This window comes from Sceloporus occidentalis, unplaced genomic scaffold (assembly GCF_023333645.1).
Source record: "Sceloporus occidentalis isolate IW3139 unplaced genomic scaffold, rSceOcc1.0.p SCAF_34, whole genome shotgun sequence".
NCBI lineage: Eukaryota > Metazoa > Chordata > Lepidosauria > Squamata > Phrynosomatidae > Sceloporus > Sceloporus occidentalis.
This window is the reverse complement of record NW_028317014.1, coordinates 7,535,830-7,552,812: the sequence shown is the minus strand read 5'-3', so window position 1 is coordinate 7,552,812 and position 16,983 is coordinate 7,535,830. Positions and strand designations below refer to the sequence as shown.

At 42.1% G+C, this 16,983-nt stretch overlaps 1 protein-coding gene across 1 annotated transcript; it reads left to right on the top strand.

Annotated features, from left to right (window-relative positions):
- The first annotated feature begins 285 nt into the window (after positions 1-285).
- Positions 286-16,155, top strand: LOC149298203 (sodium/hydrogen exchanger 6). The gene is made up of 16 exons (XM_089487662.1): positions 286-451; positions 4,343-4,542; positions 6,114-6,191; positions 7,873-7,949; positions 8,250-8,362; positions 8,640-8,745; positions 9,314-9,455; positions 10,685-10,790; positions 11,272-11,360; positions 11,659-11,772; positions 12,156-12,267; positions 12,606-12,759; positions 13,237-13,267; positions 14,676-14,755; positions 15,496-15,601; positions 15,889-16,155. Exons 1-16 carry the CDS (start codon positions 286-288, stop codon positions 16,153-16,155), a joined length of 1,941 nt encoding a protein of 646 aa, XP_089343788.1.
- The last annotated feature ends 828 nt before the right edge of the window (positions 16,156-16,983 follow it).

Here is a 16,983-nt window from a genome sequence, read left to right as displayed (position 1 = left end):
CCCGCACGGTGATAAAAGTATAACGCATTCCAACTGCAGCGGCAGCGCCGGTCTCCACGTTCCCCGGTCTGCCCCAGCAGGGCAGTGGTTAATGCCAGGCGGGGACCCTCCTTCCGGGGCGGGATGTCGCTCTCCCGTCATCCTGCTGGAGGCCCCGCCAGACCTGCCCCCGATATGGCGGCGTGCGGCGCTTGGATACCGGTGTACTGGGGTAGGAGACTCCGGGCTTCAGTGCTGCTCCTGCTTCCCACCCTGATGGCCTTTAGCCGAGCGGAGGACAGCGTCATGGAGGAGATAGTGACGGAGAAACAGGCAGAGGCCAGCCACCGGCAGGACAGCGCCAACCTGGTGATCTTCATCCTCCTCCTCACCCTCACCATCCTCACCATCTGGCTCTTCAAACACCGCAGGTTCAGGTTCCTGCATGAGACCGGCCTGGCCATGATCTACGGTCAGTGTCCTCTTGGTTCGGGGCAACCCCTGTGCCCAGCCCAGTGCAGCACTTACAGCGGGGAACCCTTTTCCGCTGCTCCCCGTGACGCACTTATCTTGTGTAAAGTTTCTCACACACTACCCTATGGATGTCACGGGGTGTAACAGGTTAAAAAGTAATTTTTTGGTATTTTAGGGAATTTATTGTAGTCTGCAGTTTATTATGGTATTTTAAGGACTCTGGGCAGTAATTACAAGCGGTCATTATGCAGCATCTTCTGAATGTGGGACGGTCTCCGGAGCCCATGCTCTCCATGGGGTATTTACTTCCAGTGATGCGCTAACACGGGGCGTTCAGCCGTCATCGTTCTCGGCTTCATATGATAAACTCTACAGGTTATGCTCGTTGGCGTAAAAGTTGGAATTATATGATATGGTATGGCCCTTGGGTGGTTGGGCGTAGAAGGCTTTGATGGGTTTAGGAATCGCTGTAGCTGCTGTTGGGTTATGGTTCTGTCGAGAAGAGAGACTCGGGTGGTGGAAATAACTACCAGATAGATAAGAACCCGTCTTTAGTCAATAATGTTTCAGTTTGCAATTAAGGAAAGTAGTGGAGTCTGTCAGTCTTTCCAACCCCATTTTTCTTCATAACCTGTCAGGCTGGCCACCAAATACCTAAGCGGATGATGAACCGCTGACCAAGTACCCGTTTAGGTTTTCAGTCCCGACTTTGGGATCTATTCACTAAAGGGAGGGATTCTAGAAGATGCTCGGTTTCAACTTCCCACTTTACCATTCGTTATGAAGGGTCACCACTGGGTTAATGGGTTAAAATGGGTTAATGGGTTAAAATGGGTTAGTGAGTAGGCTTTGAAGACCTCTCACTGATTTAATTATACATGGCTGGCCAAGGTGTTCCTGCAGCAGAAGCTCACTGGAGTTGGTCTTCATGTGTAGTGAAGTCCAAGAGCTGAAGCATAACTCCTTTCATGTCTTGCTTTAGTGAATAAGGTTTTCAGGATCTCTACACCCCCATAACTCCTCTTAAACTAGTGGTAGTAGACGTGTCAGATAGAGCGAGGCGTTAATCTGTCCACTCCTATGCCAATGAGAGACGCTGAAACTTGCAGTGTTTTAGTACCTGATCACTGGGTTGTCAGTGGAGCCTGAAGACATAGCATAGTAACAAATGGTCTAGACACAAAAGAAAAAGTGGACAATGGCGGAACGGAAATATCTGGCCCTTCTAGTTTGTTTCTTTTCTAGCACACGTGAAGCCATCATACTACTATAGAGATTTGTGTTCATGGCAACTTCATACCAACCAAAGTGAGATTTGCTATTATGTTTAACCTGACTGATGGCTTTGAAGGACTGTTGTCAAACTTGAAGAACATGTCTGCTCCACGTGATTCTGATCAATGAGAAATATGCCAGTTGTGACCTAGGTGGCTTGTGGCTTGGATGTATGTCATTTATTTACTACGTTCTATATTGAAGGAGTGACACATGGTGCGTAACAATGCTGTATTGTACTTTATCTTCTAAACAAAAGGACAGGTCTGAATGTCGACTTAAACTATTCTGGCCACCAAGTGATGTAGCTTATACATTACTTGGTGGCCAGTTCTTTTATTTTTATGTTTGTTTAAGCTTCTAGGGACTGTTCATGTACCTTTAAATTTAACTACATTACAGTGTTTAATTTTCCAAGTGAAGTCATGTGTTCCAAATTGCTTACCACCAACCTCTTGATTGAGTTGCGTTGCTGTTTAGATACGCATGAAGGCCTACAGCATACAAGCGGAAGGCCTGACCTGCGGCAAGTGGTCAAAGATCGAGTTTGCCACATAGTCTGCGCGTCCCGTGTTTATACAGTAATAACCAAAATAATACTCTCCTTAACGTAGTATCGTTCCGTCACTCATCAAACATCCCGTACATTGCAGCTTGTTGGAGACACTCTGTTTATGCCAATGATTTGTTGGTAATTAGAGACCCTGTGCCTGATAATCCCACTGTATTTGTGTTCTGTACATTAATAAGTTTAGACATCTAGTATGTCCACAAAAGCTTGACAAAGGTCCTGCGATGCTGACGGTGGCTCATCTTGGTTAGTGATGAGTACTCAAAGCACTATAAAAACGAGTAGGTGAATGAGTAATGTTAGGTTTCAAGTAATTAGTTACAAGCAACCCCCCAGACACTTTTAAGCTATTTCTAGAATGCGGTAGTTGTGATCACATATGGTTAATGTTAAAGGATAAGCTTTTATGCTGTAACCTACTCCTTCTGCATGATCCTCAAGAACACAGACAAATGGAAAGTACCAAATATTCTGCGCTTAAGCTCAGCAGATCTCAGAGAGGAACAAGAGACTTGTCTAGCGTGATTCAAGAAGACGGATCCAGAAGTGAAACAGAAATATATGCTGTGGACTAAATGTTTTCATGGTAGGAGATCACACGCTGAGGTTTTCTATTATTGGTCCAAGCTATAAAGGCTTGACTTGACTTACAAGGGCCTATAGAACAACCAACTCTCTCAAAATCCTTGCTGTTTTAATGGGTGCCCATTCGAGAAACCTTTAGGAGTAAATGTCATTAGCCATGACTATTCCAGGCATGCTTCTCCAATTATCCCAGCCTCTTCTGGATGAGGGAAGGAGATAAAGCTGCACACGTGCATCCCGTTAGCATAATATATCTTGTAGGATCATAAAACCACTTCTAAATGTATTCACAAAACAGGGACACTTCATAATGCCTGAAATGAAACGTATGCATATAGAGGAGGTTGTAGAATCCTCCCCATGCATTTGGAAGGGGGGCACCATGAAAACTTCAAGGGACCACTCAACCTTGTCAGTACGCTGCAACAAGATATTTGCCATGGAAGATTAAAATTTGCCAGACTGGTTCATAAGAACTTGATATGTTTGCCTAGTAAAACGATAAGGTTTTTAGATACAGACAGGGAACAGTAAAGCAGGAACAACAAACAAACAAAAAAATGACGTCCCCTATAACTCCATATATGTGTTCAAGAAATAATCTTGGAAACCAAAACCCATTAGTTGTGTACAGTGGTGTTGTTTGGCAACTTTCGGATCCAGTAGACTGCGAGAAGGAAATAACTATTCAATATCTTAGGACTGTCTTTCCACGTCACACTTAAAGTTGAGCCGTTTACATCAGCTAACGCTTGTAGTCTTAAGACCTTTAAGAATACCTTTCAACACCAGGTTTACAGAGCTTTGCTTCTCCATCAACGTTACCGTCTGGTTACACCCACTCTAAAAACTGCAGAGGCATTTATATTCCTGGGGCAGGGACATAGTCCATAGTGCAGTCTTAAGTGCCCTTTTTATTGGTAGTATTCTGGCTGGCAAGAGTCATGTCTGATAGCGGGTGGGCTCCCATTCTCCTGTCTCAGCCACTAATTCACCTTATTGTTTCAGAAGTCCAGCTTTCAGGATAATAAGAGCTTTCATGCCTATGACGGTTGAGTGGTCCCTTTACATTTTTGTGATGCCCCCCTTGCTGGTTCATGGATGGATTCTGCATTCCTGGAAAGGGGTTTAACGAGATCCCCTCTACATGCGCAGAAAGCACTCCCATTGATTTTAGTGGGGGGTGGCTTTCCTGACATTGTATTGGCTACTTGAACCAATCCATTATGCTTGAACTAAGGAGGAAGTGTTTAGCTGCAGCTTCTCCCGAAGATCATTTAAGCTGTTGTGCGTATGGTAAGTATTGTTAGGGAATCTTTTATTAGGGCTGTTATATAAATTAATTCTAATCATAATAGCAATGAAATCAGCCTAATGTGTGCCTGTCAGTGGAAAAAAATGTCACTTGGTATATCTTGTTCTGCTGTTTATGTGCCCTTTCGGTATCTCGTTCTCCAGGCCTCTTGGTCGGGGTGGTTTTGAGATATGGAATCCATGTTCCTGGTGACGTGAACAATGTTACTATGAGCTGTGAGCTGCAGACCAGCCCTGCCACCTTGTTAATGAACATCAGTGGAAAATTCTATGAGTATTCCCTGAAGGGCGAAATCAGTCCCCAAGAGCTCAACAATGTTCAAGACAATGAAATGCTCAGGAAGGTGAGGATTTGCTTTCTGTGTATAAATTCGTACACTTTGACATTTCACAGGCAGCTACGTATTAGCTAATTGTATGTCTAGGGTGGAGCGGACTTCATTAGCATTGTCATAAAGCATCAGATCATTGTGGTGTTTGAGCAGGAAAGTATTGCATGACTGATAATAATGGCGGCCTCCAGGAATGGAAGCTGGCAGATTGAAATGTTTTTAAGCGATCAGCTACGGATTCTCCGCACGCAGGATCCAGACGTTACAACAGCTCCCTGTTAACTCCAGTTCTGTAATCATTGAGCCCAGTTTGCTATGTGAGGACTGTGACCGAGCCGATAGATAACCTGGTAAATATTGGAATAGGTAGCTCTCTGGGTGCTGCCCTGTTCAGCCCTACCTAAGTTTGAGAGCAGAAACACAAAACTTAAAGGGACACTGCCCTGTTGGGCTCTGAGCTAGCTCGCGAGCCTGCTGAGCTTTGTATAAAACAGACAATATAAGCCCAAAATGGCATATCGAAAAATACCTTATTCTTTTTTTTTTTTGCTACACAACTTTTTAACCAACATGTAATTGTTCTTTCTTTAACTGTCTGCCTTTAAACGATTACAAGTATTATGCCATCATACACTGTCTCCTAAACCAAAGACCACCGTGTTTGGACGCTATGCACCGGTGTCCATCTTGGGCCGTAGAACTCTTAAAGTGAGTGTTTCTAATAGAAGTTACATTGGGACACAAAAATATGTGTGTTGGACGGTGGCCAGAAACAAAGTAACGCTGGAAAAGTACAACTTTTTACAAAGTCATAGTTGGCTAATTCAGAAGAACCGGTCAATGCCATTTGTGGAACAGGAATGTGGAGCTCAGCTGAGCGCGAGTCAGGGCCCCGTTCCATGCCAGAGAAGAAATGTCTCCTTAAAGACATACGAGCAGCAAACAAGCTAGACATCAAGCAGGGCTAATGTGATTTGGCTCGTCCTTATAAGAGGAGTGAAAGTTGCAGAAGTAGCCATTATTTGTGTCCTTGGAATCTGAGACATAACCATATGGGCGCATTATCCTACTGCGTTAAACCAGCACTCTCATGGGATAATTGGCGCTTTTAGCAGGGCTAACACCCATATTTTAGACAACAGTCTGGGGTGAGATGGTACAGGTTGAATATAATATAGTGATCTTAGTGCCAAGGGGCCACTGAACCCCAAATAATGGCCATTGTCAGCAAGGTTCTCCTTAAAGAGGGGTTGAGTTTGCTGTTGATCTCATAAGTAATACAATGAACTCTCACTAGAAGAATTCTTACAGATTCAAGTTCACCAAAAAGCCTTTGTGTAGGACACGCCTGGCGCGGCCATTGCTAATGCCTTGTGATGTCTGTGGATTGGAGGGTTTCAGCTCGCTGCAGCTTCCCCACAATTGCACAATTTACTGAATGAACCTCTAAAAATGTCTATATTTTGAAATTGCCATATGCCTAATATATAATATCCGAGCAGCCATAGCTCACTAGCTATAAGTGCACTTGTCTAAAATATTACCATTTGGAAACGTAACCTTGGTTTTTATCCCGTTTGCAGGTTACCTTTGACCCAGAAGTATTTTTCAATATTCTCCTTCCACCGATCATATTTTACGCCGGGTACAGCTTGAAAAGAGTAAGTACTATTAATCCTCAGAAAATATATATATTAACAAAAAAATGACATGCTATAAGTTTGAATAACACCAGTAAGATACTGATTTATACATCAATTTAAAGTGATTTATTTGGAAATCCTCTGGAGAAGCACTTTGTAATGTCATATGGTGAGTGCATCGAGAGGGTAAAGTGGTCCACCTCCCAGCAGAGGTTTTACTTGGACTACATGGGCCAAGTGGCTGTTCCAAGCATTTAATAGTGTAACATCTTAAAGGCATTGTTCCCTCTATTCTAATTAACGGAACGAAATGCCGTATTAGAAGCATCCTCCCTGGCGTGGTTAAATGCCCGACTCTTTCCCAGAATTCTGTAGATCACGTAAAGTCTTGCCTCATTCATGCCCCCCCCCCCCCCCCCCGGGAATGCTTATTTGTTATGTGACATAAAACCGAGCACTCTTAACTCCTTAATGACAAAGGCCGTACATGTACAGGCTCAAAGTGCATTGTTTTCAATGGGTTTAGGGACCGCCCATTGTCCTTAAGGGGTAAAAAAAATGCTATAGAAAATTAAAATGCTTCTTAAAAGTTTTTTTTGAAGCAATTAGGTTTTTATAGGACAAAACAGCTTCTTTTAGTATCATTCGAATAATTGTCTTCCATATTTAACCCCCCCCCCCCCCGAAGTCCGGCTCTAAATAAAATGTGTTACACCAGAGATTTCTCGGTAGCTTCCAGCAGCGCATACTGGACCTGAGCGGTTTTGCAATTTGGTTGCTTGGAAGAACTATAGTCTTATGAAATATAATGAAATATACATTGTATGTTATAACATGAATAAACAAACAAACTGTGCCAAATAGTTACTCTGTGTAAACACACACACACACACTACTATAGTAAGAAAGCTTTCAAAAAGTTTTTTATCATTTAAATTTTATCAAATGCAAAGTGAAATAACAGTAGAAAAACCTAAATCAAGTCAATATTTGGTGTGACCGCCCTTTGCTTTCAAACCAGCATCAGTTCTTCTCGGTATGTCTGCAGACGGTTTAAGGAACTCGGCGGGTAGGATGTTCCCAACATCTCGGAAATCTAACTACAGTTATTCTGTGGATTTCGGATCCTCAGTTACTTCTCTCCGTGTGATCCCAGACAGACTCGATGTTGAGATCAGGGCTCTGTGGGGACCATCACTCCCAGGACTCTGTTCTTTACACTGAAGATAGTTTTTTATGATTTTGGCTGTATGTTTGGGGTCGTTGTTATGCTGCCGTCGGATGCCTCCCTGATTGTATTACATGATGGATAATTATCTGCCTGTACTTCTCTGCATTGGTGAGACCATCCATTCTGACCAAATCCCCACAAATCCATTAAAATGCAAGGAACCTCCGCCATGCTCCACTATTACCTTCAAACGCTCATTCTTGTTCCACTATCTAGCCCTTCATCAAACAAAGTTTGGCTTATTGGTCCAGAGCGCCGGCTACCATTTTTCACACTCCCCGGTTCCTGTGTTTTCATGAATAGTTGAGTTGCGTTTCCTTGTTTCCACATCAGAGATATAAATTTTTGTCCGCAAGTCTTCTATTTCTCGTCTATTTTTCAAAGGATTCTTACGGTGTTTTTTCACACCTGCCTTGCACAGTACGGTGTATGTTTATATATCATATATATTTTTTCTTCTTCTCCTAGAGACATTTCTTCAGGAACCTAGGCTCGATCCTTGCCTATGCGTTTCTTGGCACGGTAATATCTTGCTTAGTTATAGGGTGAGTATTTTGCAATCTCTCGCTTTATGGCTGTAGATTTAATAAAGTGATAATATTTGAGTTTATTTATATACTTTGAGATAGTAAAGTTAGATAAAAATTAACTAAAGTGATGGAAATCCCATGAGGTTCAAAGGGGTTGTGGGATGCTACAGATCTCTGCGAGTTTTTCTGAAAACGGTCAACTTGACTGGCCAACTCTTTTCGCTTGCCACATTATACACCTGAAACTAAGTGCCACATGATGCTTATATCACGGGTAGCACACGTGGTCACCGCAAACTTCTCCTTGCTCCCCAGGGCTCTTATTTATGGCTGTGTGAAACTGATGAAGGTGATGGGAACCCTTGAAGGGGATTTCTTCTTCACAGACTGCTTATTTTTTGGAGCCGTTATATCTGCTACCGATCCAGGTACTTATAGTTGGGTGCTAGTGGCCTCTCTAAAGGCTTAATCTTTTAAAGCGCGTATCAATGTTTAGAAAATGGTCCTATGTTGAATAATACATGTCATGTAAACAGTATAATATTACAGGCCGTACGTGCCAGCCCCCCAACATGAAATGTCTGGAAGTGTACGCAGTCTCCGTGTATGCTTCTCTGTGTAGAAGACAAGCATAACACATATGCAATATATGTATTCTCTTTGGATTACAGCATAAACTAATTCATTTTAATGTTCATTTTCTAGTGACGGTTCTTGCCATATTCCATGAACTCCAAGTGGACGTTGAACTCTATGCCCTTCTCTTTGGGGAGAGCGTCCTGAATGATGCAGTTGCCATAATACTGTCCTCGTAAGTCACTTGTTGATATTTTCCAATGCCATTGTTATCCCACAATGTTTCTGTCTGTCATCTTGTGGGTTGTGGACTGTATGCCATGTGGTGGCATCCGTGTTACCAACAGTGTTTGCCACGCTGCAGGCTTACAAATGTTTTTGGTGATGTTACGTTGTTAGTACTACCAACTTTCAGGGTTCCACCGAGTGCTCTGGAAGCAGACCGTCCGTTAAATATCCAAGTAATGTAGGGGCTGAAAGTTCATTTTTCAGACATCACACTTCGGCCGCACTAATCCAGTCCTTTGGAACACAGAAAGAATGGCGATACTGGGAACCTTGCATTGCTGTACTTGCCCCGCTGCTGGCAGCTTGATATATGTGTAATTGAATACTGGAAGATAGTCCAAGGAAAGGGCATCCGATGAGGCGGGTGTTCTGCATTTCTACTTTAAAGCAGGAATCCCCAAAAAGTATTGCACGTATCCAGTGTTGGGATGTGTAATAGAGAAATTTGGCACTAACTTTCCTGATTCTGTAACATGGGGTTTCTAACTGGAGCCATTTTAAACTCTTTCCTGCAGGTCAATTGTTGCTTACCAACCTGCGGGAGACAATAGTCACACATTTGACATCACTGCCATGTTTAAGTCTGTGGGCATATTCCTCGGGATATTCAGTGGGTCGTTTGCTATGGGAGCAGCTACCGGAGTGGTCACTGCATTGATATCCTTTTTCTCATAAACTTCTTTAAAAATGCATTTTTCTGCACCGTTATCTTGAATGACACCAGAACTTCTTATCCTCCGTCCTCAACTGCCTCAAACTGTTTTAATTTAAGTCGGGGTGCTTCGGGAATGGGATTGAGAAACTCTTGCCCTGCGCCACCACCTATGGGCAGGTGGTAACCTTCTTCTTTGTATAAAGAATATACATAATTGTTTGTGTACACAAAACACAACAGCAGCAAATGTCCGTGTTTCTCCATTGTCGCCCAGCAGTTATCCTTCACGTCATCACCAATGTTCCCTCTTATTTTTTAGTAGTTGGTGTGCGCAGCAATCTTATATTGTGCAGATTTTTTTTCCTGTTACAAAAGCATATGCACGCTGAATTGAAAAGTTGTTTCAAGCTAATTTTGGCGCAGCCCCTCTATTTTAATATAATATAAATCTAAATGAAATCTATATATAAATATAAAATAATCTGTGTGTATGTGGCTGTGAGTGCGTGTATGCGCAAGGTGTGTGTATGTATGTATGTATGTATGTGTAAGTAGAGCTGTCCCTGATAATTCAGAGCCCCAACACAATCATTATGCCCCAAAAACTGTCCCTGCTAACCTTTTGTACATAACTTTTCTTTGTGCGCTGGTTGCAGAAAGTGTGTGCCGCGCGCAGCTTAGAGGGAACATTGGTCTTCACGAAAATGTCACTTCCATTTCAAAGCATAAAGACACGAATCCCGTTTGGCTCCATGAATGCGTTGCGGTTATGACGGTCGAGCAGCTGTTAAGGTGTGGTTATTAATGTTTACCATCTGCACGACATTCGTGGATTCTGCTTCAGATGTATGTCGGCCCTTAATGCTGCTCGTCGTCTGGCGGAGGGCACTTTGAAGAAAGCTAGTGCTTCGAAACCGCTAAAAGCACCTTCTTTCTCTGCTCTGCATAAAACCTCCTAACCACAGAGATCCCATCGTTATCTTTGATAAATCTTCCTTCACCAAAACATCGTTGGCTGGTCGCTATACACGAGTTTCGGCTCATCGTGTTCTTTTGGCTGCATTGTCGATGTTCACGTGTTTGTTGGCTGTGTATACTCCTTACGCTTCACAGGAACGAGCAATTACCTATTGCTGTGCCGATCTGGTCGATTATTCTGAGTGTTTTGGCTGCTTTCTAAAATGACTTTATGTTACGAACATGAATTTTATGAACCTTGACCGCCTTTCACGTCACAAAGTTCACCAAACTGCGCGAGTTCCCGCTTCTGGAAACTGGTCTGTTCTTCTTGATGTCCTGGAGCACATTTCTACTAGCCGAAGCATGTGGCTACACAGGTCTGTAATCATAACATATATTTTTACTTCATTACCATGATATAATACATGTTATCTCCTGTGAAATGGTTTCCTAATGCAGAAGGTCACCCGCTGTGCTTTAAGTATTATGCCGACCTGTTCTTTTCATCCAGCTTGACTTGGCTTCCATGAATAATTTTCCTTATTGATAAATTCTGCCTTGTTGGAAGCTACGTGCTTTTTTTATTTTATTTTTATTTTATCATGGCCTGGAGTTTCATGGGAGAGAAGTCCAAGATTTATTAATCATTGTCTGAACTCTGGGCTATTTGTGAGTTGATTTTGAGCTTTATAGGTTCAGTTAATTCGTATTTTTTTACATCTTTAAACAATAAAAGTGTGATTTATGCGATTAAGCGTGTGTAAAGTTGTGTTTAATGTCGGTACGTGTCTGCTTCGGACCGCTGCTTGAATGAGATACAGAGGACTTGTAATAAATCGCTTTCCTCTCTTTTCTCAGGTGTTGTTGCCGTCTTGTTCTGTGGAATCACACAGGCTCATTATACCTACAACAACTTATCTACAGAATCACAGATCCGCACAAAACAGGTATTTGACCAATAATTACTGAAGATCTGTAGACCGCTTTGCACCAGCCTCACGGTGAACCGGCGAGTGTCTGATTATTAAAGGCGCAGTGATACGTGCTGGAGAGAAGGACTTGCGGTCGCCGATCCTGCCGAAGGGTCGCCTCTGGATTCTGGAGCTTGAAAATCTAGTGAAATGATCTGAGTTCTCATCCATGCTCTCTGATCATTTGCAGTTCACCCTTCAGCACTGAATAACAGGGCAAATATTGCTTGTTTTTACACTCTTTTTAATTGTTTTCTTTTGTTTTCTCTCTCAGCTGTTTGAGCTTTTGAATTTTTTGGCAGAAAACTTCATCTTCTCCTACATGGGTCTGGCTTTATTTACGTTCCAGAATCATGTCTTCAACCCTACGTTCATCGTGGGGGCCTTTGTATCCTTTTTCATGCAAGCAAGAGCGGGTAGAATTTGGGTGCTTTTTAGTCTTTTGTGTGTTATTCACCTGGGAGGCGTTTTTTGTTAATTTATTTCCTTTGTACATTTGCAATGCATTGGTTCATGGCCTTTGAGTTGCATTGATAAGTTCTATGAAGGGAGAGCTGTCCTTTTAACCACTTAATTCTCCTGCAAACTCTCCCAACAGCACTCCCTTTCATGAGCAAAAGCTAAGAAAAGAAAAAAAAAAGTCATCGGACTATGCGGCCTCGTTGAAGTAACGGGTCACACGTAGGAGGTTTACGTGTTATCGTCTTAATCTGTTGCCGGTTTATTTTTCATTCACCCTCTTAGTTACTTTCCTGACCAGTTCTCTCCTAGCTTGCCGTGTTCCTCGGCCGAGCGGCAAATATTTACCCTCTCTCCTTCTTGCTGAATCTGGGCCGAAGAAACAAGATCAGGCCGCACTTCCAGCACATGATGATGTTTGCAGGTATGGAGGACGCCATCGTTGTATTGGTTGGAAATCAGTCCCTTCCGAGCTTTTGATAATCTGCCGGCTCAGGGGGTGTTCAGGATCCATTTGGTAGTTCAGTTTTTTGTTTGGATTTTGCTTGTAACCATCGGACGTTCTGACCAGCGCTTTGTTTTTGAGGGGGACATTCGCTGTTTACGGTGTTGGTAATTGCGTCTTTAACTGCATGATTTCGTTTTTCTTGGTGAACGCTTTCTCAGCTGTTACACACAGGATAGCGGTTCCCCCCTAGATGTCCAGAAAGAAGTGCTGATGTCAGCAACCCCATTCTGACAATTCTTCTGTTTAATTCCTAGGGCTACGTGGAGCGATGGCGTTTGCCTTGGCAATTCGCGACACCGCCACGTACGCAAGACAAATGATGTTTACTACCACGCTTCTAATCGTCTTCTTCACTGTGTGGGTGTTTGGTGGGGGAACGACCCCAATGTTATCTTGCTTGAATATCCGGTAAGTGTCAATCAGAGGCCATGTACATTTTGTGTATTTTAAGTGTACACTGAGTGATGTACGCAAGTCACCGAGTCTGTCGCCAAAATACACGCTTGTCTGCATTTGTCCGTCGGGTGTCGCTTTACGTCTGTTATCGCCTGGTACAAGATACACGAATCTGGAGGGCATTCGGTACGCATAATAAAGCCCCGATTAAAGCACTCTATTGACCTATAGCTACTTGAAGATATGAAGTCAAGTGACGTGGACAACGTTTGGCAATGATGCTTATTGTATACCAAATTTGAGTTTAAACACCACAATTTATCCTTTATCGGTTTTTTTGAGTCCCTGGAGGAAATGACACGCGTTAAAATGCTTTCCTGCCCGTTCAAATGTGCCTTTTAACATAAACGTACTAGTGACCCATCAGGAAAGAATAATGGTCATTTATTTTATTTTAACCCTTTCAGCTTGCTTGTTCTTTGTTTTCAGAGTGGGTGTGGATGCAGACCATGACCAGATGGTAAGCAGCTTTTAGTAATATGTCCTATCGCTTTGTTCTTTTGCTTTAATGTTTAATCATGATTTTTAAGGCTAAAATGTTATTTATTGATCAGTAGAGTACAGTCTGTATTATATTTAATGCAGGGATCTCGCACGTAGCACCTGTTATAGAGAACATACACAAAATTCACTTTACTCTGCAATCGTATTTTTTATTATAATATTAGTTTTACAGATTTGTCACTTTTCCCAAAGCCTACATTTTGCAAATTATAGAAAGGGATTGGTACAGGAAGCTTTATTTCATTTGTTTTCTTCCAAAGCTGCAGTGGTGTCGGTTCCGTTTTTAAATGTCCTTTTTTTCACGCGTAATTATTTTGTTGTGACCTAATTTCATGGTAACCCTCAGGAAATCTCTGAAGCGTGTGTTTTTTTTTTGTTTTTTTTACCTGTAGTGTTGTGCACGAGGTAGTGTTTTTGCTGCACATTTGTCTGTATAATATATTTTGGCTTAGATCATTGGAAAAACAATGAGAACTGCAATTTAAATTAATATTTCAGTGCTCATTTTTTCAATTTGCACTCCTGTACTAACACAGCTATCCCAAGCTGCAAGACTTAGATCATAGAAGACACAAAACATCATACCGGAGTTAGAATTCTATACCATATTGTATACCGTATCGCATATCGCTCTATAGAGCGCTGTCTGTGATGGGAGGTAATGGCCGCACATAGACAATGAGACAGGAGCTCGTCTTCTGAGAACTCGTCATTATTTTTTTTATGGTTTTCTAACTTAAATAAAGAGATTGTTGGTTGCTAGTTTTTCGGAAATAACATGGAATTTAAGATGTCAGCAGGAAAGTTTTATGAAGAGACATAGAGTAATACGTTTAAAAACTTACATAAAACTGATAATGGCCATCAGACCTTCTTTATAAGGAATGTTTACAGAAACGGTTTAATTGGCCAACAGCAATAAATCGTTGTGTGCGATGTTTTTCTCTTATTTGTTCTTTTCTGTTAATTTCTGAGCTACAATACGTTTAGCACTGGCTACTTCTGTCTAGAAATGCACAGCAATGGGGTTCATTCACTAAACGGAGAGTTGTGGTTGCAACTCATTAACTTTGCTGTACGTTATGAAGACTTGACTGTCCCTGTGTAGCGCATGTTAAAGTGAGTGAGGTTTCCCCAAAGTCTCCTTACCTGTAAAGCTATATGTTATACGGGGCCAGCTCAGCCCTTCTTTTTGGAGACATTTGCCAGTGTCGGCCCTTTATAATGGATAGTGAAGTGTGAGGGTTGAAGCCGTAACTCTAATGGTACCTCTTCCTTTAGTGACTGGCCCCAAAGTGTTTGTATATATTGTGGTACTTGTGTTCCTTGTGTATATTTACCTGTCTCTTAACGTTATTCCCTAGGGGGTCCCCGACAGTGAACGTAGGAGTACAAAAACCGAGAGTGCCTGGCTATTTAGACTGTGGTACAACTTCGATCACAAGTATCCTTCATGGTTATCGGCGAAGCTTAGTGAATATATCACATGTTAACGAATCTCGGGGTACGGCGCGTTTTCGCGCGTTGTAGCTTCATCTTGGCCCGGGTCACAGTCGTTTCTACTATGATGGCAAATGGAAGGGGCCTGTTTGTTTTTAACATAATTATTTCGGGTTCCTGTTTCTTGAACAAAGAAACTCCAAAGTGGTCGTTGGGTTTGGTGGGAACCCTAGAATTAAAATGAAGTTCAAGTGATTGACCTCCTATAAAACACTTTAAATCCTCATGTCTTTCATTTGGGTGTCATGAGCCATTTAGTGTTTGTCCTGTTGCTGGTATCTTGTCCCGTCACACACACATACAGCCGGCACGCCTTACAGCGACGGATGCACTTTGTGGGTAATGTATGTAACTCCCATCGGAGGATTGTATGCCTACTTTGAAGACTTCTGCATTAGCAAAGAGTAGGCGCAAAAGACAAACCTGCCCGTAATCACCGAAAAACTCCCAATGAATAAAATGCATTGTGCTTGATTTAGAAGGCATTATAGGCATAGACTATAATAGGACCTACATATGGCTGCTATATGCAGATAAAACCAGCAGGAATGCCGTAGAAGAGCAGTTTAAAGTATTTGATGGTCTCGGCACAATTTTATTTTTATTTTCTCTTTGCTTTTATAAGGATGTCTCATTCTATATTTTTCCGCCGCTCTGTTTGCAAATTCCTTAACTCGTTCAAAGTTACCTGAAACCCCTCCTGACTCACAGCGGCCCCCCGCTTACCGCGACTCTTCCCAGCTGCTGCGGCCCGATCGCAAGATGCCTGACAAGTCCACAGGCTTACGAGGTATGTCCTGAATCGGTTACACGTGACTAACCAAAGTGTATTACTCATAATGCTTCTCTGCTATGTTGTAACACTTAATTATCATACTTGGATAATAAACAAGTTTGGTTCCAAGAATACAATTGTTTTTCTTTTGTTGCACACATAGATGATGATGATATGTATGTTAATTTCTACAGTCCTGCTGTCCCCACCATCTGTAATTAGACGTCATTTCTCTATTTAGTTTTGATCTTATTAAACAAATAGTTGATCAGTGCACTTTTTTTTTTATTTTTTTTTTGCAGAATCAGGAACAATTAAAAGATGATGATTCTGACCTTATCCTGAATGACGGCGATATAAGTTTGACCTATGGCGATTCCACTGTAAGTACAGATCAAACGGCGTCCAGTTCTTCAAGGAGATGTATAGGAAACGGATCCGAGGATGCGATCGACCGAGAGCTGACGTGCGGAGATCATGAACTCGTCATACGAGGCACACGTCTGGTCATGGAGGAGTGCGAGCCCCCCATAAACCTGCAAGTCACCAGGAAGCCAAGCCCCATGTAGTGTGTTTGGTCTCCTCGGCACTCTTGCCTATACGTGGTTGTGTATTATAATCATTCAGCTTTCCTGTACTCTCTGATGCATGGCTCCGGTTGTTTGAGCTGTACAAAAGCTGTTTATATGGCATAGGAAGATATGTTCTCTTTGACTCCACATGTGAAAAAGATTTCTTTTGAGTTTTATTTTTGTAATTTGCGTTCTTTTGTTTTTTGTTTATTTAAATCATTTGAATGCACTTTAAGTGAAGCCACCTGAGAAAGTATTTGCACAAGCCTGATTAACGACCCCCGGAGATGTCATGTAAAAATGTACCTGTACTTTTCTGTTACTTGAAGCGTTTCTGTGGATTTAATTTATGTTACGACTTTATGTCGATATTTAAAATAACTTTGTAATGTTCATTTTCTAGACATGTTTAAGACATGTTGCAGGTTCTGTGTTATACTGGAGAACATCTCCCTAAAGGTCACACTTTGTGTTGTCGTTGGCTTCTGATCAAAGCAACCTGCTTTCCTAGCAAAGGATCACAGGGTTGGTAGTTAAGCAGTAGTTTGGGACTCTCATGCCCTGGGTCGATCAAACTTGCAGTCTCTTTATCAGAGACCTCTATAAGTCTGACTTATTTTCCGTGAGGAGGAGAACATTTTTGGATGTACAAACATCTTAAGACATCTCCATAAATTGTCTTAAGAAAAAAGTGTCTATTCTTATGTGCTCATTCCATCGCATTACACCCGCATTAAAGCAGACCGTCCATTGAGGTACATATCTTTATACACCGACCATGCCTTTACTTGCTGTACATATTGAATATTGTGTAGTGTTAGCGAA